At 27.5% G+C, this 22,621-nt stretch overlaps 1 protein-coding gene across 2 annotated transcripts in view; it reads left to right on the top strand.

The window, feature by feature from the left end:
* The window catches only part of LOC123296918 (protein phosphatase Slingshot), a 247,644-nt gene that overhangs the window by 41,680 nt on the left and 183,343 nt on the right, over window positions 1–22,621 (top strand). For both annotated transcript variants that reach the window (XM_044878620.1, XM_044878619.1), the window contains exon 2: window positions 19,253–19,308. In XM_044878620.1, coding sequence (XP_044734555.1) covers window positions 19,253–19,308 — 56 coding nt within the window. The remainder of the gene's footprint in view (window positions 1–19,252; window positions 19,309–22,621) is intronic.

A 22,621-nucleotide genomic window follows, 5' to 3' on the forward strand; every position in this document is an offset into this window, starting at 1 on the left:
GTGTTTATGAACTTGACTATATTGACTGAAATACCTTAAAATCACCCGATTCAAAATAATCGCAAGTAATTTCAAGTTCAAAATTGTAAGTCATACTTAATTATCAAGGACAAGAGATTATAAATTATTATTAGGTGTGTTGATTATAACCTAAACTTGGTATAGTTTAGTTATCATAATTGTAACAGTTTTTCATACAAATCAATATATTTATGAAATATGTATGTAAAAAATATTTTATTATCGTTATGTAAATATTGAATTATTAATTGAGTTCAATATCAAGTGATTATAAATATTTAGGTTTTGTGTACTTTAACATAAACTTGTTTTATTATTTAACATTAGACATTGATTCTTATATGTTTTTAATAATTAAATAGAAAATGTGAGAAGTTTAAAAAATTATCCGTCTATTGAAAATTAAACTCGAATTTATTATATTCGTTTTTTAAAATTATGTTCCTTATCGCACGATATTTGTTTGCTCGTTGGTAGGTAAAAGCAAAATAACTGCAACAGACACTAAAAATCGATATCTAGGTTATCTAGGAAACTAAAACTTTTTCAATCGATTCATGTTGTCATGAAAATTGAGAAAATGCAAAAATCTTTTTATAACTGTCAATTTGTATTTTTTGCCAAAATTTTATGTTTTATCATTTAAAAAATTTCAATTATGAAAAAAGTTATCAGAAATTAAAGAGAACAGAGATAATTTTAAATACAATGCAATTTTTATGTAATGCCATAGTAAATATCCTAATCAAACCAAACATAATGTACTCAAATATTGGGTTTTAATAGCCACTTATTGGGTTGACTACTAAATCAGAAGTATGCCTTTTTTAAACTAATACTGCAATTATCTCACACAGTCAAAACTAAAAATACCAAAAAATGTCGACTTTCTTGAAATTTTTTTCCATATATTTTGGAAAATATCAATTCAGTTTCAATTGTAATCAAATTTTCATTGAATCTAACAAACTTGTCAATGACAAAGCAAAATCTTAATTTTATTGTTATTTTATGTATTTGCTTGACAAGGTCAGAAATATTTCTCATATTTCATTTGTTAATATACTTTTTAAGATAATTTTGTTTTTCATTTTGTTATTAAAAATTATTACCTCCTTTTTGTCTGAATCATTTTTGAAAGAAATTTTGAATATTTTTAAAATTACGCCAGATATCGAAATTTTTTTTCTTACTTTTCGCCTTGTATCGTCAAGGTATAATTAAGATAAAATTTTTGATACCCCTTTCAAGATACTGAATTTTAATATAAAAGTTGCAAAGGTTTGCTTTTTTACCCAACAAGCAAGCTCTTTTCAATATTTATTATTCTTACGAAAATAATCGATATGAACGAAATTTTTGAAATTTTCTTTCCTAGATTAAGTTGAACAGATTTATACCATCTAAAACATTTGTTTTTCTTCCAAATGGTGATTTTCTCTAAAACTTGCTCTATCTCAAAAACTAAGGTTGAAATCGAAAATTTGTTTAAACGAAATTCTATATAAAAATTTCCATCTTAATATATTAAAATTTATTTGCTACTAGAGTGATACCCACTCACTTCGCTGGGTTTAAAAGTAAAGATTGATAAAGATTGCTCTCGCTTATCCCCTTTCTATAACACTCGAAATAATGGTAAACATTGTTTAACACAGGTAAAATATATGTATGGTTTTCTATTTTTAAAATGTATAATAGTCGTAATTATTCATTCAGTATATCAGAAAAGAAGGCTGTGAAATATTTTATATTGACTATTTTTCTAGAAATCTGTAATTTATGGTAATGTCAAATTAAATTAATTTTATTTATTTATTAATTTTTTATATATCTTTATAAATTATATCTCATGTGTTATTCTGAAGTATGAGCTATATTGCTGTACAGTTTCATTAAAATCCATTCGCTAGTTTTAGCGTGAAAGCGTAACAAACAAACAAACAAACATGCTTACTTTCGCATTTATATTATAAGAGATTAGTTAAATGTGTCGTGTAAATGGAAAACTTAATTTTCCATTTAATATATCAGCGTGCAACAAAAATCTTTTCATTCTGTATAAAGTGAATAATAATAATATTTAATGGTACACAAAAAAGAAACCTTGTTTGGTATAATAAATATGATTCATATCAACATTTGAAAATAAACATTTTAAAAATTTCATACTTCAGCACTAAATAAATTGAATGCATGAAAACTTGTTTTATCTAAATAATATTATAAAATAATATAAACAATTTTTATTTTAATATTATTTTTAAGCAAACACCTGCATTGCAGGCAGGCACTAAGGTGGCTACGGCTCAGGCATGCTGAGTGGATTTTATTTAAAGCAAGTGAACTTGCTTTTTGCTGTTTGCTTGCTTTGCTACTAAAGAATATTATTATTTTTTATTCATATATTAAATAAATGTAAGTTATAACGTCTCTAATCTAAGTACTTTTATCATAATATTTTATACGTAGGCAGCAGATACGTATAGATCAGTGGCGGATTTAGAGATTTGCCGCCCGTAGGCTATTCAATTTTTGCCGCCTCTAAATTTTGATATCTTAGTTCACAATCATATCAATTATCTATCAATAATATTGCAACTTATTTATGATTTGTGCTCCATTATCCTCATTACATCAACTTTTCCCGTATGGTTAGTATCATCGAGAACTATGATACCGTGTTAGATCCTTGATTATTTTTACAGCAAAGAATTATCAAAAAACAATATTTTATGCAAAAAATATCTCAAACATGTACCAATTTTAAAGTAAGTTAAGGTATGTGTTAAAACTATACAATACTTATGTAATAGGAATAAAGCTTACACAAAAAATCTAGATTTGGCGAACGTTGATAAATATTTATTATTACACTTACAGTTACAAAACAACACAATAAATATATCCTTTCTTAATTATTTGTTAGTATTATAATTCAAGTCAAATTATAAAAGCATTACAATACTATTTTGCGACACTTTGAATTCGCAAAATCATTTATTTTATCGTCGTACGAAATCTTGTTCAAATATCAGTTATTCGATTGATTTAAACAAAAAGACTATACTTATTCTGAATCTCTATAAGATATCGAACTAGTTTTTTATTTAATAAAAATTAGTCAGTATTTTTTACGCATAAAGAAATAACTTTCTGGAATAGAATTTGACAATTTGCAAACTTGCTGCAGCAATCATGATTAGACCATCGATATTGTATCAAGATTGAATTGTGTAAGGAGATCTCATAATTATTAGGTACACGGAGAAAAAATTATAGTAATTATCAGTGAAGAAAATATGTAAAAATAACTAAATTTCGACTATAATATGGAATCGCTATTGCGATATTCTAAAAATTCATGATCATTACATTGTAATCAAAAGCGTTTAGCAATTGTTTATGCAGAGATTTTGAGATATTTATTATTTAGCACTGTATATAGGACTATATTTCGGTTTTTGTTGAATATTTTAATTCCTCTATAATTTTTGAAATTCGTATTTTGTGTGTGTATTATAATTTTTTCTAAATTTTGTCAATCGAAATAAAAAATTTATGAACTAAATTTGCCGCCCCTTAAAATTTGCCGCCCTAGGCTCCAGCCTACTCAGCCTGCTGGTAAATCCGCCACTGGTATAGATACGAATTACAGTAAACTTTGTTTATAATTTTACATTTAAAGTCGCCATTTCAGCCTTTGAGGGATGTAATAAACACAAGAGTGCACTTGTCACTTAATTATAGCTGGAAAGCTGAGTGGCTTTTTTAAGTACATATTTGAGGCACATTGAAAATATTAAAGTTGATGACTTGCGAATGTGTGGATGGTGAAATCGACAACCTGGCTGGGAGGATGGGGACGTTAGTGACCTATGAAATTTTAAATTTGCAATTTTTCCTATACAATGTTCTTGAGGCACTTTGAACCCTACACCATTTTAAAGTCTAATATTCAATCATACGAAATATCATCGCCTAGCATGATTTGGTGGGGGCTAAAATAGCCTGGAAAATGATTTAAATCATCTGCACTATTTAAATCATCTGCACTATTTAAATCATCTGCCAGGCTATTTTAGCCCCTACCAAATCATGCCAGGCGATGATATTTCGTACGATTGAAGAATATCAGACTTTAAAATGGTGTAGGTTTCAAAAAAATATACAAATAAATAGTTTAAAATAGCTTTTACTGCACACTGTGTTTAATATTCATTTCGAATAAGATTTCATCGACTTTGTTCTTGTGGTGTGTGCTTGAAGACGTACTTAGTAACAACACAACCATCATGGTTTTTTGCTGAAAACAATTCCAATTATGTTTCTGCAATTGTATAATAAATATATCTAATATTGTAATTTTGTGTTGTAACAAGTGTTTTATCACAATTATTCTCGAAACCATTTGTGCATAATTAAACATTCTTTACATTCTGCAATTTTTATTGTTCACTTTTAATACAAAGTACAAAACGAGTATTTCATATATAATCTTTTTTTTTTCAAGACTGTCTGAGAGATGTGTTTAAACTTTGTGCCGAACCGAGATTTGATCGAAAATCGAATTAAATTGTTTGATTTAATTCGCTCAAAATTAAATATTGTCCAAATATAATTTTTTCTTTGAAAACACCAATTTTTCACGATTTGAAATTAACGTTTAATTGTAATTACAATAATTATAATACTACAATATAATAAAACATAGGTAAATCACTGAATCGCTGACTAAGCGAAAATAAATGTTTTTAAAAATATTAATATTTATACAAAAAAATTATAAATATTGAAAAAAATTTTTTTGTTGAATTGTTAAAATGTAAAGAATTATAATTATTTCAACACATTTACATATGAAAATTGTGTAAATATAATTTAGCATAAAATATTCTTAGAGAATATTTCAAAAATTGCTTAACTGTATCTTGTGCAATTTGATTTGAAAAGTAAAAAAATATGATAGTCAAATTCAAAGAATGTTTACATGAGAAGAATGCCCTTTCAAAATAAGATAAATAAAAGATGCTAAAAAAATCATTCAAAATGTTTTAATGTTTTCACGAATTTAAAAAATTTGAAATTCGACATCAAGAATTGTTTTCGTATGGGGTATTTTATCATGTAAACGCTGATACCAACCAAATTTTATTTCAATCAATACTTTATTAAAATTCAAATATCATGTATCAATAATTTTTAATAGTTAGTGACAAAAAGTTTATCAGTTCTTCGATATAAAAGAAGTGAACTGACTTTTAGAATTTATATTACACAAATTGTATTTAAAACATTCTTAAAATTTAAAACAAATTTCTTTATTATCAAAAATTGCATTAAAGTCTGATAAAATATAGTTTTTTAATTATTATGATATAGTTTGGAAAATTGTGTAATAAGTACGGTTTTGTAAACCAAAATTTTTAGTTTAAATAAATAACTAAAAATTACACATTTTGAAGGTTAATAATTATTTCCTTTGCAATAAAATTTAATAAAAATAAATAAATAATTTAAATATTTCTTTAAAAAAACAAAAATTAAAATACATTTATATATAAAAGTTTCTTGAACATTCGATGTGCGTTGTTCTGTCATTTGTATAAAATATATGAAATTGAAATTAACTACAACTTATTTCAAATGAGTTAGAGATAATTTTTGATGCAATTAAGTATGTAAAAACACTTCATGGCAAGTTAACGTTTCAACAAAGAAACTTCATCAAAATACGAAAAAACACAAATTATATATAAAATCTGTTGTGAAGGATAATTATTATTAACTAATTTAAATTCTTTTTAAATTTTTTTTGCTCTTTTTTAAATAAATTATAGATTGTTCTACAAAGTAAATATAGCTTTATTGAAGGGTCCAAATTATATTTCAACAGGCTTTCCGTCTTAAATTTATAATGAGAAAATTTAATTTAATAACAAATTGGGTTGAGGTTAATTTGCTCATTTAAAATAATTGAAAAGTAATTTATTATTTACCATAGCTGGGTATAATCATACAATTATCTTCTTTAAATAAATTAAATTTTTTAAGTATTAATTTTTTTGTTTTATACAATTGAATTTTTTTGAATCTTATAATTAGAAATTTGCATGAATTAATTTTTTTGTTTATTTCAGTTACTTAGTTGTTCTATTCAAATCCGTTATTTTCTCAAGAAAATAATTTATAAAAAATAGGCTTTTAAACCAAGAAACGTTGGACAAATGGGTCACAAACTTATAACGTAACATTTTTTCGTTATGGATTCATTTTTTTAAATTTTACTTGAATATTGAATTCTAGTACCTACTGTTAAGCGCAATAATATTTTGGAAGTTTATGAAGAATGGATCTTTAGTTTGAGGTGGTGACTATTAATTAATAAGCAATAAAAACCAATACATATTATCATGATTTATCAATTTGGTTGATTAATCATAAAGTGTATTGGAATAAGAAAATGATTATAAGCAATTCCATTTTGAAATTGTATAATTAAATTTCAAAATTCAAAGTTTAGTCAACATCTAATTTATTTATTTAAATAAATAATACTGTAGTCATTTATAAGCTTAATTAAATATACCATAAAATTTAACTTAATTATTATTAATTAATTAATTAATAATCCTGATTCAATAAAATTATTATTGCATTTATCATTGTTCATTTGAAATTTTTTTCTCTTCAAATTATGCACAGAGTGAAAATAAAATAATATTTTACATATACATAGTGTTCCAAAAATGTTTTTATGCACTTTGAAGTTTTATTATATTTTGACATGTTCTAAACAAATGTATTTGTAATTAAAGAACCAATAAATATATTATTATATTATTATTATTATTATTATTAACTTGATATGTACCAATACAAGTTTGAGAAAGAAGGAACTAATGGGAATATTTTGAAGAAATACTTCACAGTATAATTCAATCATCAAAATATGTATCCAATCTAGTAGAAAATTTGCTCGGCAAGCGATTTTTGTAACTATGTTCCTTATCGCACGATATTTGTTTGCTGGTTGGGAGTTCAAACCAAAAAAACTACAACCAACATCTAGGTTACCTAGGAAACTAAAACTTTTTCAATCGATTCAGTTTGCCATGAATTTTGCAAAAATGCAAAAATCTTTTTATAACTGTTCTTTGTCAAAATTTTATGTTTTATCATTTAAATTAAAGAAAATAAAAATAATTTCAAGTACAATGCTTTTATGATATGTCATGATGAATATCCTCAAACCAAACGTTATATGTTCTCGCATATGGGTTGACTACTAAATCAGAAGTATGTCTTTTTTAAACTTATACTACAATTATTTCAAACAGTAAAAACAACAAGTAGCTATAAAATTAAAAGAAGTTGATTTCTAAAATTAATACCTTAAATGTTCAGAAAAATATTTTGTAAATAAAAGAAGTAAGCGCTATATTTTACTTCTAGATCTTTTTCCTGCGAACTTGCTGTAATAAGATTGCACTAAAGACATAATTTTTCTAAGTTCAACTTATTAAGTATGAAACATAAGTCTTTACTATTTTTTATGGCGCGTGACAATGAATCAAATAAAATTATATTCTTACGTACGTACATTTATTAATCTAGAGAATCTTTGACGTGTGAAATTTTATACTTGACCGACTTTATAGTGTACTTAACAAACATAGGGGTGTATGTACCTTACAATGAGATGTGATATGATTACATGCCTGCTATTATATGAATAAATCTCGGGTGTTTTTTTTTTTTTTTAATATAAAGTTCCCCTCGTATGTAAATGATAATAACACAACAGGAAACCAGAATACCGGAAGGAAGAACTCCTATAAATAATATATACTTTGTATATTATACTATCATTACGTAAGCAGTTTTGTTTTGAATAGATTTTCGAAATGAAAAAAAAATGTTCAAACAAATTACTACATTTACTAGAATATTAAAAAAGTTTTTAATGTTTACAATTTAAGCTTAAAATATATTTTTACACCGAAAAAAAATCAAGATGAACAATGATTTGCTTTCGACTATTAATTGTTACGAAAATTTACAAAAAGTACTTTTCAAAATTTATCGATTTGTATTTAGTTCTTAATTTTTTATTTTAATTTTACTGTACCGAAGGAATTGTACTAATCAAAATTTTGATTGATGAGTCGTTTTCCATCCTCTATAAAGAGATCAGAGCACAAGGGGCGATTTTGGTTCTCATGAAGAATATTGAACTTTACTTCTAATCAAATTAATTCTCTTTAAAATTTAATTCTTGAATGCCGGTTTTCCACTAAACGGACAAACAAAAACAAAACTGAAGCTCAAAAACTTCAAAAAATAACCTCACTTTTCGCAAATTTTTGAAGACTGGCGTGTTTTGCGACATTTGAAAAGCCATATTTGAGTATTATTATTATTATCCAACTGTCATAAATCACGCGAAAACGTTTGCGAAAAGTGAAGTTATTTTTTGAGTTTGAGTTTTGTTTTTGTTGTCCGTTTAATGGAAAAGCGACATAAGACGGCTTGCTAGTCAATTTTTGTATGAGAAAGGTTTTTCTAGGTTATTTGAGTTAACTTTTTTGCTGTTCCTAGAGCCACAGAAGAAAGATAACGAAATTCAATAATCATTATATTACGGCTATACCTCTGCAATCCATAGAATTATATGTGCATTCATAAAATTATATTAATAGAGTAGTGTATCGTTATCATGGAAACGCTTTTAATAAATCTCTGTACACGGTACGAACACTAATTTGTTTCAATCTTGTGCTTCTTATTTCGTTTCAGCTTTCGCCCTCACAAGCTTTTTTTTCATCTTATTTTTCCTTCGTGCTTTTGCAACGAGCAAATAACATGAGTAATACAATTTCTATTGATTCACCTTCGAACAATATAAAAATCAGGGTATTAACGAACCCATTTGACTTTTGGTAATACATATTGGCTCTCGATTTCATGTTTAAAGGATATTTTAGAATTTGTAATTGCTGCCTTTCAAAAAATTCAGTTTTTTATCTTACAAAGCTTTAGAACTTTTACAAATCGAGTCTTCATTTCTCATCATCTAAATCAATGTTGCAATCTGAAAGTGAAAACAGCATGAAAATTTTATACACATTTAAACATATAAATTCCATTGAAATTATGTGCCAACATTAAACACAATTATTCTTATACTTACAATTTATCTGGTTTCAAATTGAGCCAATTATACGCATTATATTACTGCCCTATTATTTCTTAATTCTACGAAACATTTTTAAAACCTACTACTCAAACCACTACAAACAGATTCTAATGACAATTAAATTGATATAATTAACATATTTTAATATCTCTAATAATTATTAAAAAAAACATGATGACACTTTCTCCTTTAAATTTTTTATCAAGAGATATAAATCTTAACAAATAGTGAATTTATATTTAATAAGAGATAATAAATATTACATGAATGTTAGCATGATAGAGAACAATATATATATTTTTATGAATATTATATTTGCTGATAATTGTGGTAATCTGTTGTTGTTTGATGATGGTTAATGTAATGTTATATTCGCGTGCCGTGGAATTGTTTTTATTCTTCATGATATGAACAGATATGTATTATTTGACCATATATGGTAAGGAGAAACAGAGAAGAAAACAAATACAATTGTGAAGAACGAACGGTTGTTGTATAAAATAAAAATGAAATATTTTAATTATTATTTTAAATAAGTTTTTAATATTAATATATATATATTTGTTTATTCTTCTTTTTATACTATGTATATATGAAATATATACATAGTATATTAAGTTTAGTCCCAAGTTAATAACGCTTAAAAATATTGTTGCTACGAAAAAAATTTTGGTATAGGTGTTCATAGAATCACCTAATCTGCCTGTCCGTTTGTCTGTCCGTAAGCACGATAACTCTAAAAAGAAAAGAGATATCAAGCTGAAATTTTTATAGCGTGCTTAGGATGTAAAAGTGAGGTCGAGTTCGTAAATGAGCAACATAGGTCAATTGGGTCTTGGGTCCGTAGGACCCATCTTGTATACCGTTAGAGATAGAACAAAAGTTAAAATGTAGAAAATGTTCCTTATAAAACAAAAAATTTTTGTTTGAAACATTTTCTTGGAAACATCACTGTTTACCCACGAGGGCACACATTAGATGCTAATTTTATAGTATGTATTAAAATGGGAATATTTGTTATGTGTTTGTGTGGCTATTTAAGAGTGGATATCTTTTTTATTTACGTGACGTCATAAAACAAACGATTGCGTCATCAACACTGTCTATATATGGTATTTCAACAAATAACTCAGTCAATTGTTTGTTTTTACTTGGTTTTGTAAATTTTTAGGTTCCGAAAATTTTTTACAGGTGACTCTGAAAGAAAATATGGAAACAAAATGTGTTGACATCAATTAATAGAATTAAAACATTCCAAAAACCAATAATTCTATTAAAACTATTCGAATCTTTGTTGCTAATATCAAAAGTTTGGAATATTTGCCTAAATTGATCCGTTTTAGAGATAATAAACAGCAGCTTAGAAAAACGATTGCTTTTTGATAATTCTTCTAAACTTTAAATAGTACAAACATTTCGAACGAAATAAAATAGTTCAAACATATCGATAACTTTAGAAGTATACCTTTCTTTGGCAATTCCTTCGATTGGAAATTCCTAATTCCTTTTCAAGTTTGAATATGATTTCAGTCAACCGTCTTTGGTTTATTGGCGTTGGCAGGTTTTTTTATTTTTCCAAAATTTTAGGGATAGTTACGAAAACTTTGTAAAGATAGAATGTACTCACTTCTTCAGAATAATTACAAGATCCTTGAAAATGCAAAATTTTGCGACTTATTAAAAAAATTATGAAAGAGTAAAATGGTATATTTTACTAAGTTTTTTTAGTACTTTTTTTCGTTTTTAAAAAATATTATAATGGTTATAAATTTTAATTTATAAAAAGTGGAAGTTAAAATATAATTTTATACTAAGATAGGTAGTTTTGGCATACCGTTATGATTTTAGAAATAATATTATTATTAAGTTACTAGTGATGATGGCTAGAAATGATGATAGAACTAACTGTTTTCAAAATTTAAATGAAATTATAATTGTAAATTGATATAAAATTATTTTAAGATATTTTTTGAAGAGAAAATAAAAATGAAATCTTGTTTATCTTTTAACTTTTGACACGCACAAATAATACTAATAACCTCAGATAGGACGGCTATCGCAAATTGATTCCTAGCACCTAGAACAACAGATCCTCCGTGCCATCTTTGAGAACAACCTTGGGGGTTCTTTGGGTCAGAGTTATCATTTTAAGTAAATGAAGCTGTGTGATTCTAACGTGGCTATTTGCCGTAGAGAAAGGCCATAGCTTTTCCAACTGGATTGCTTTTGAATTGATGAGGCCGAGATTTCGGATCTCAACGACATGATTAAAACATTTGAATCAACTATTTAGTAAAACCACAGTGAGCAGTATTGGACCATCTTTCATTTCATAAATGCTTTCAGATTTAAAAGTCAAACCATAATCTTGATTGTCTTAACTTCTCAGTTATTACCGTCTTAAGGCTTTCACTAAATTGCCTTCAATTATAACTTTCTATTTGGTTTGCCATTCGATGATCGAATTCACCTATCTTTTCGAAATGCCTCATGCACTTTCTCGTTTTAACATCTTCAAATTGTGATTTTATTGATTCTGGATAGAGTGAAAACCCGTAAAATTTATTGTTAAGTAATTTTCGGCTTTATTTTCTCCTTATTCGATGTATTTTTAATTATATTATTAAACAAATTGATATGCCTTTCAACACAATGTATGCGTTAACTTTCTTGGTTAAATATAGACGTGAGTAAAGCAGTTCAACTATTAACATGTACGAACAAGATATAAAAACCGTGTATAAAGTAAATATTTCTAACTGTAAATGTAAAAAAAAAATGTAGTAATTAAGAATCTACTTTATTTATCAGAAACAAACCAAGTTCATTTTAACATAATGTACAGAATGGCTTCTTTCTTATTAATTAATTTATTATTGATAATGTGGCGTGACGAATGATATCGAGGAGTGTGAAGTGTTAAACAAATATTAACAACCACATTCATTTGTTATCTAATGGTACGCTTAATATATGTGTGTGTGTGTGTGATGTTCTTGGTTCGATCCCCTGCGAATGTATACTTTCGCTATTTTGACACTTAGAGAAATTTGTCTGCAATTACCCGAGAGGGTAATTGCTAATTCTTATTGTTTCTTCAAGATTGATGTTTCTAAAAAAGTCGATGTGTTTTTGGAGAGAGGGTAGAGGATTATTTCCAAAAGTCATGTAATGTGGTTGGTGCCGGCGTCATTTGTTTCATTACTGTAAACTCTGTGTCATAACAAACGCACAAATACACATCAATACATGGTATAAAACTAATCCTTATGTTTGCTTAGATCTTTAAAAGTATGCATCGAATTTTGATGCATCTTAAAGGATTGTTTTGTTCTATTTTTAAACTTCAGGGGATGGAAAAAGGTGGGGCGAGAATACCCAAGTGTGATGATGTCAAATAAAAGAGCATGACTTGTACATTACAATACTGCAACCCCTACGCAAGAAGATATGGGGGGAGGGGGTGAAAGTGGAGATGTAGCCCAGCAAAGCGGGTAGTTCACGGCTAGTAGAGTATATTATGTAAATCTATGTGTTTTGTTGTCACAGAGAAAATAGTATTAAATATTCAATGTAAAGCATATATACAATCCATTGACTTATATGTCCATGCATACAATTATTTTAAGAAAGTAGTGTGTCGTTTTTATGGCATCACCTTGAAATAAAACTCATGCACAGAGTGAGTAATAAATATTACTTGTAAAGTAAACTTTGCTTGCTTTGGTTTATATACAACAGTGTAGGTATTTAAAGTAAACTAATATATTATTTAAATTTTAAATAAAGTTTGTATTAAAACTCTCAGAGTTCTGTTATTTTTACCTTGTTTTTATTTAATGTTTTGTTTTTATTTGTAATATGTGATGATGAGACTTTGTTTTGTTGTCTGTGCTCAGCTCAGCACTGTAGTGTAGTCAGTAGTGTAATAATATTTATGATACACATAGCAGGTATAGACAACAACATTGTTTTACGAATTATTTTATTTACGTTATTTACAGGTCAATAGTTTATTAATATTTATATTTTTTTATAAAAAATAAATAAATATAATAACAAAATGAAACTGTAAATGACTACGCAAGGTTGGTTTACTGTACAGAAATTTGTTAACACGTAGAAAATTTAGAAAAAAGTAGTAGAAAAGTATCTGAGTTTTTTAGCATTTTACTTGTGTCCAACTTGGTCTTATTGACGACATATTGACTGCGAATATATTTCACAACTATTGGAAATAATTTGATACTTCTGTATTATTTAATTCCCAAAATTGATAAATATTAACAACCAAATATTTATATATTATTCAATATTAATAGATCGTGGATCCATAATATGAAGCGAAATTTCCATGGTTCTTTTTGTCTGCGTTTTTAAAGATTGGCAATGATAAGTTTTGTAACATAAGAGATGAATAATTTAAACTTATGAATTGAGTCGAAATTACAGAAATCTATTTTCGTGTTTTTCTACGACTTAATGTGTGTCTGGAGTATGAAAACGTTAAATTAGATAATCATTGACAACATAATATGTGAAAAAAATGCCAGACTTTCAAGAGTCTTTAAATATTTGTTTTTACAATTGCTTTTCATTTTCTCTATCCTAGAGTAAACAATTTTCTTGCCATTCTTTCACGTGTTTTGTGCAGGGCAATAACATCTTTCACCATATTGCAGACAGAAAAAATCGTGGTAAAACACGAAAAAAGAAAAAGTATTTTACATCCTAAATTTTCTTTACTGCCAGACTTACTTTTATTTTTATCAATCTTCTAAAAAGCAGGCAAAAAAATCATAGAAATTTTGTTTCATTATGGGCTCACGGTCTGTTAACAAAAGTTTATATAAAATTAAATATTAAACAAAACTAATCAATTCCTCGTATACAATTTTTAGTACTATAAAGTGATTTCTTAGAACACTTCAAAAAAACATAAAATTTCTTTACAAAAAAATCCATTAATCACTTACTCATTGGTATAAAAAAAATTCATAAAAATTCGTAGAATAAATTTTCATTAGTGACACGTGTTAGTATTTCGGTAATGAAAAATACTTTTCATCTATAAATATTAAATCTCTATCTCTATATAAATATTATAAATGCGAAAGTAAGCATATTTGTTTGTTTGTTGTTTTGTTTGTCAGGCTTTCACGCTAAAAATAGCGAATGGTTTTTAATGAAACTGTACAGTAATATAGCTCATACTTCAGAATAACACATGAGATATAATTTATAAAGATATATTAATTAAAAAATAAAAATTAATTTAATTTGACATGACCATAAATTACAGATTTCTGAAAAATATTCAATAGAAAATGTTTCACGGCCATTTTTTTTATATACTCAATGAATTTACTTTACATTTAAAAAAAATAGAAAACTATACATATATTTTCCTGTGTAAAGCAATCCTTACCATTCATTATTTCGAGTGTTATAGAAAGGGGATAAGCGAAAACAATCTTTATCAATCTTTACTTTTAACCCCAGCGAAGCGGGTGAGTATCACTCTAGTATAAAATAAATTAAATAGCATATCTAAATGAATTTATATACGGTTAAAAATCCATTAAGTTCGAATTATTTAATTACCATTTTTTTTATGTGAGATACATATAAACAGTAAATCCGTTATTTTATGTATTTAGAAAAAAATTTGGTTCATTTACCTTATATAAAGCATTGGCCTAACTAACTATTATTATTATAATAAAACACCCGTTTTCTCATTCAAACACAAACATCGATTGTTTCAGTTAAATAAACTTTGTGCAAAAAATATATTTTTATTTACCTTAATTCGTAGAAAAAGATACGATTCACTTTTTTTTTGCTGTCTATATGTATAAATTATTTTTTATATTTAATAGTATTCCAATCTCACTTACACGATTAAATGTTAACGGTGTTTTGAGTAAGAAAGTTTCAATCATCTGTGGCTGTAGGACACAGGCTTGTTTCGTTAAGTATTTTGATGTAGTTATCGAATTCCAATCGATTCCCTAAAAGTATCGCAATAACGACATGGAATTTTGATTTGAATTTTTGTGCGGTAAATTACAATTTTTTGATTTGATGGGGCTATCTTTGAAATAAAACTTATTAAATTGATTTTATGGAAAATAATTGGATATTAAATGTAAAAATTAAAATCCTTAAAATTTAAATTTTCATGGTTTGGGACGAGATACATCCTGCTTGGAAAGTTTCCCTCCTTCTTGAAAAAGAAGTCCTCAGTTGAGATTTTTCGTAGAGGTTTGTTAGGTACAGAAATGAGTCTTTCCAATTTATACCCTTAATGAAATGTGTTACCAAAATGTGCTCTGACCGTTGACCTATAATTTCACAAATTGTTACCAAAAAATTTGTAGGTATTATTTATAGAGAAGCAACGACCACTAGGACCTTCTAATTTTTTTCCTCTATCTATGTTCACAGCTATGAATATGAAACTGAATATGCCCAGGAATCGGGTGTTAAAAATGTCTGCAATCCACCTTGATACCAAAAATTTGACTGTTCTCACTGCAGAACTTACCTTTATTCCACCCCTAAGCTACACGTCGCACTGTCGCTTTTTTATTTTCAGTCTTTGTAAGATCTACCGGGAGATCTTTGTCCCAATATTTGACCGCTTCGTTCTACTTGCCTTGTATTTTTATTTTCCTTGTATTTCCCACACGAAGCCCTTTGACCAAAAACTGTTGGCATATTCCACAATGCACCTCTAATTGTTGACTATGAAAACGAAAAGTTTTGGAATACCATTAATCTTAAAAATAGACTACATTCTATAAAATGTAGTTTGTTTAAATTAAAGTAAATATTTAGCGTAAAATTAAAAAAAAGATATTCGTGAAAATGTTTCATTAAAATCGTCTTTCATGATTTAATATGATTATTATAATTATTTAGACGCAAAAATGTTGATTCACTTCCGAATTTTATTCAGTTCAATCATCTCTTTTGGTTGATTATTCGACATGCGACTGTATATTTGCATGTTGAAGCAATATTAGTTAATTATCTTCAAATAATTTGTATCCAACAAAGGTTTATCAAATTTCAATTAATATTTTTATATGAAAATTTTTTTTAATATCGAAAAAAAAAAGAAAGGTACCGTTCGAAGAAAGTCAGATAGTTTCAAATCGATTAGTCAACTTCAATTTATTTTTTATGTAGAGTTTCAAACAAATCGTTTCCAAAATCATTTTGTGATTTTTATTCACTATGAACAAATCTCAAATGATGTATTTTTTCGAGCGGAATATTATTGTTACCTGATTTCTAGTTTCTAAATTAAGTTTTCATTCATCTAAAGTAAGTTTAATCGGTAAGGATAAAATTGTGAATTATTTGTATGAATCAGTTTGTCTTCGAATATGACACGTGCAAATACGAAACCATTGTTAACAGCTAATGTCTATTTCTAAAATCTTCACGTATAAAAAGATTATAATTAGTTTTATTTTTTGTTTCAATTATAAATTATGAATCACATAATATTTCAAACAAATAATAATGTCGTGATAAAAAATATTAATTATAATTGTTCTATCGATACATGTATTGAAAGTTTCGTTTTCTCTGTAAAAAAAATCCTTTGTTTAAAATATGGATTGAAAATGATGAATAATACACCATAATTTGGCAAGTTGATACAAAGAAACTTTTTGTTAAAAATAATAAAAGTCGAGTTAAAAAAATATTAATTTATTTAGTTTTATTTAAACTTTTTTTTGTTAGGCATCTATTACTCAGTTGCAGTTTAGCACAGAATTTGGTGTTTAATCAAATTTATGGGTTTTAGTTTTGAAAAATTTAAGTAACTACGTTAAAAACATATTTAGGGGGAGTTGAGAGACAATGGAATAACAGTAATACTTGTTCTGAAATTTTCTTGGGGTAAAGTACAAACATTACGATTATTTCTTTGTGTTCCGTGTTTCACTGTGTCCCACCTCCCCATATTTAAAATTCCTAACCCCCTCACTAATTTTCACAACACTTTTTTTCATGATTAGCTGATCTCTAGTAGTTATACTTTTTTTCCGGTTAACTCTGATGATATAAATTTTAGATAGAAGTTACATAACAGCCTGTTGGTTATAATAGCCACTGAAATGCGTAGCGGGGATAGAGTACAAGGGTCTATTTGGCTAAGTGCTCTGAATCATTGCTTCGAGGCCCGATGCTCGAGCATGGCCCGCTAACCTCTATACTCATACTCATACTCATACATAACAGCCTTAATATTTTCCCTGTGCTTCGGACACAATCTATTAAATCCAATTTTTTCATTGTTTCGTTTCAACTGCATCGATTGAATAGCTTCCTCTTTTTTTTCCGTCGGTTAAAAAATTATATTTTAGATGAATCATCAAATTCTTAATACAATGCTAATATTTCTTTTGTACGAACAATTATAAAAAAATTCCATTTATTTGGTAAAGAAAATACTCAATTAGTTGATATTTTAATGTGTTTTTTCTTATCTTGTGATTAAGCTTTTGTTCAGTTTAATGGACATGGGTGAATCCTTTTATATGGAAACATCTGCTCTAATATTTTTTGTACCCCCTGCGGCTTCATGTAGTTTGGATAGGATTATCTACCTTTTTAGAAGTTTAATGTACTTTTAAAAAACCTTCATTAAAATATCATCAAAAGCAAACTTACTTTTAAACTTAAAGTCGTATTGGATATCTGTCGTCATATGCTAAAAAGCCTAATCTTAAAAAAAAAAATAAAATTTTACAGTAAATATGAAAAACAAATCTTTCCATCGGATTTTGAACTTCCAAGTATCATAAAAAGGTTCATTTTTTAGACAAATTTGAAATTGCTAAAAAGTTTATTGGCACTTTTAGAAAAAGTTAGAGTTAAGGCCTTTTAAATTATGACGGAAGGCAGAACAATGCTTGCACTGCGTCAATATGAATTAAATTTATTTGAGTTAATGGAGAGAAAAAAAAAGTTTAATGTTATTAGCAACAATGCGTCTGGTAAAAATGGATCAATGATGATCCTATATGGTGTGATTTGGAACATGCTTAACTAATTTATAAATACATTCGATTTGGATTTTTATTAGCATAAAACGAATATTAAAATATAAATAACAATGGATATGAATGAATACGACAAACGTATATCTATCTCTTTTCAAAAAAACGTTTATAATAGACTGTGGGTCGACAATTTCTTTTGTATTCTTATTAAAGTCATCATCCATTTATGATGTATGCTTGTCAAGGTATTATCATTACAGTGTCGGCTCTTCATGTTTAAGAACGAATTTTGAAGAAGATGCTGAAACCTGTTGAAAAATCATTAGTATCCTTTTCTTCATATAATTTTTTTTGCCTTTCGGTTTGAGGTTTCTCCACGAAGAATTGAAAATTAGTCATAACAGCTTCCTTTATCGCCAAAATTTTTCACTGGAAGCGCTGGCATCGATTTTACTGTCCCTACCATGACTACGCACACAACGAATACCAAAAATTTTTTCGTAGCATATATTTTTAAGCGTTACAAATTTGGAAGTAAACTTAATATACTATGTATATTTCATATATATACGTAAATCGCCACTGAATGCATATATAAATAGTAAACATATAATTTTTTATATCTAAAAATGATAAAATAAATTTATATTTATTTATTTATTAGTAATATGTACTGCAGTTGTGTATGTGTGTACAATAAACTGTCTATCTAATATCAAATAAATCACATGATACACATCTAATTCCGGCTTTAATATAGAGGAGAAATTCTATTTTATTAAACTGGTTTCCCATATATGAACATAGTAACATTCATATTTCATGTACTGAATTTTATAGAAAAATCTTTGTATATATTTACAATGCGATATATATGTCAATCTGTGTTTAATGTCCCTCAATTTCTTATTATTATCTATCACATTCAACATATTTAGTTCATATTGATTTATATTGGAAAGCTTTTTTTAATATACAATTGTTAATTAATTTTTATTTGTTATAGGATTCAGGGACAGGTGTGTCCACTGATGAAGATGATACCACACGAGGAGGAAAAAGGTAAAAACAATAGAATTTTATTGTCAAACTATAAGCTATATTCCTTCAAAATTTTTTTTTAATAACTCTTCGAAATTATGTAAAATTAAACAAAAGAAAATTGATAATCAATCAATTTGTCACTCGAAGACGAGACGACTTCGGTTAAGAGAAGCCTTGAAAATCTGATATCTGGATAATTCCCAGGATTGATGAATCGAAGGTTCTGGACCCGAACAGTCGAAATTTGACGCCCTGAAGATCTCTGCAGGTGCAAATAACATGTATGGAGGTTTCGTCATTCTCCATACAGGCCTACAAGTGGGATCGTCAGAGATCCCCATATTATGAAAGTGATAGTTCAATCGTCAGTGTCCTGCCAAGAGCCTCACCACCCTTATACTTCGCACTCTAGTAAGTTTCAGACGAGCACAGTCGAATGGCCTAGCTGTGGTTATACAAAGTTTGACCTGTCGTATAACCCCCGCAAATCCCAATTATCAAGATAGACTTGTCGTAGTGATTCGGTAAATTACGGAGCATTTTGCTATGGGAATGACAGTTCAGGTGAAAGGTCAAAGAGTTTACTCCTTCATTCCATTTAACGCTAGAGTGTCCTGGTACCCAGATCAGTCTGTTATTCAGTGTCAGGCGATTCAGCTCGTCGAACCATTCATAGAATATATTCGATTGGAATCTTGACGCCCAAAGAGCCCGAAGGATGGCCTGACTTTCTGAGAAGATGCTGAAATGTGCCCTACTCATACCTTTCTAGATACTGATTTGGACACCTCTGAGTATTGGGACACCTCTCGTTCGCTACTTAGAAAATGAAAAGTAAACACGTTTAGATAAATAAATAAATTATGATGTTAAACCTAGTTGCAATTTTGTACTTAATCCAGATATTGTAATCAGTATACCGCCATTATCTTAACGGTAATATAAGAGAACCATCGCACAATCAAAATTTTGCAAGACTACCTCTTGGTGTACAATGGTGCCTACAAGTCTTGTTAAGCAAAGACGGACTATTTCACATTAGCTGTTATGCTAACAAATACTTGAATTGTTAGAATATAGAGGCGAATTTTTTCTTCAGTATCTATTATAATTATTGTAAACAAGTTATCCACATTACGGTACTACTTCGCTTAAAATAGAAACAAACTATAACGTAGGTACAAGTATACTGTTAAAAACGAATGTCGTTAATTGGACACGTGTCCAATTACAGCGATAATACTCTGTACTTACTCAATATATATGGAGGTGATAATTCACTTGGTGTGGCATTTAAAAAAGATGTTTTGCTTTCAAATAAGTCGTAAGCAACAAGAGAACTGTTTCATAAATAAATCAATGACAAACATTTTTAAACAAGTCGCTGTGAATATGGCTCTTAAATGCAAGATCAATAAATTTTAATATTATGCAAACTCTAATACATATTCACTAGCTCGACCCGTGAAGCAATTCCGTAATTCTGTACCCGTGGCTAAAAAAAACTATAGAAGTAAAAAGTAATTTACTGTACTTTTATTTATAGGTAATTTTATTACAGACATGATTTACAAATTACTGAATAAACAAAATTAAAAGTTAATATTATTTCTCTATTCGTTTTTTCTTAAGCGGTACATTTTTAGACCGCGAGTCTATTTTTCGTAAATGGGATTTGATAAAGAAATAAGAAAGATATCGCGTGAACAAAAGGGCTAGAGAAATAATATCTCTATATCTATATATTATAAATGCGAAAGTAAGCATGTTTGTTAGTTTGTTTGTTTGTTACGCTTTCGCGCTAAAACTAGCGAATGGTTTTTAATGAAATTGTACAGCAATATAGCTCATACTTCAGAATAACACATGAGATATAATTTATAAAGATATATTAATAGAAAAATTAAAAATTAATTTAATTTGACATTACCATAAATTACAGATTTCTGTAAAAGTAGTCTATATAAAATACTTCACGGCCATCTTCTCTGATATACTCAATCAATAATTACTATTAAACATTAAAAAAAATAGAAAATCATACATATATTTTATCTGTGTAAAACAATCCTTACCATTATTTCGAGTGTTATAAAAAGGTGGTAAGCGAAAGCAATTTTTATCAATATTTACCTTTAATCCCAGCGAAGCGGGTGGGTATCACTCTAGTATAAGAATAAATATTAAATTATAGATTTTTTTAGGTACGTAAGTATTAGGCATTTCGTTTTAAATCGTTGAAAATATTGAACGAATCGTGTATAATTTACAACTTTGCTACGAGAACTAATGATCGAAACATAAATCAACAAATTTGGAATCATTCTTATCACTATTAACCGAATTGTGAGTTTAGTATATTTACGGTTAATTTAAAATGCATATTATTTACGCAAATTGTATATTTTTAAAATCTTATAAATCATTCAAATCCGACTTACTGTTCAAATTTTTCGAACTTCATTGCTTTGGTTCTTCGACTAATAAGCGTGTTAATATATTTCAATTTTCGAAGCGAATTCAAAAACCTTCTATTAGAAAATTTTAGAAAGAGTGTTTTCGTATTTAAATATTAATTAGTTGTAATGTCACCACACTGTTGTCATTTCAATTGAAAAAAGTAATTTAACTTTGTAATTTGATAACAGAGCCAAGCCATGTTTGAAGTCAAGTTCAAGGTAAGAAATTTCAACAAAAGATTACATTGTTTGAAATTTCTGTGTATGTACAGCTGTGAGTTGATTTTAAAAACAAAATATAATATATGCTAATGAATATTTGAACTTACACAAAGAAGGCAGACAATTAACGCGTAAATACAGTAGACATATAATTATTATAATACGTGAACACGTTCTTTTACACTGCTGAAAAAAATATATGCATTTCTTGATTGACGTATTATTTAAATACATTGTAACAAATATGAGGTATATTATTGAGGGTTTGTAAAAGATCGAAGATGAAATAAATTCTTCACAATTTTAACTTATAACTAAAATTGGAAATGTCATCCTTTAACTTGCCGAGGAGAAGAGATGATGCTCTAAAGTTTTTTCATTGCGTTTGATTTTTGATCCACAAGGCTTTAAGATAAGAAATTTTTTGGTATAGATGTTAAAGCAATACTGTACTAATGTAAGTGCCGCAAAGGTTTTTTACCACACAGTATTGTAAATAAAGCCATATTCATGAATCTTACGGCAATGTTATATATCAGATACTTTTTGAATATCTGTCCCTATATGATATCAACATTGTAATAAGAGCCATGCATTTCAAATCGCAAATGTGCGTTAGGGATTTCAACTTTATGCAAGTTTATATACAA

Source organism: Chrysoperla carnea, chromosome 3, assembly GCF_905475395.1.
Source record: "Chrysoperla carnea chromosome 3, inChrCarn1.1, whole genome shotgun sequence".
NCBI classification, from domain to species: domain Eukaryota; kingdom Metazoa; phylum Arthropoda; class Insecta; order Neuroptera; family Chrysopidae; genus Chrysoperla; species Chrysoperla carnea.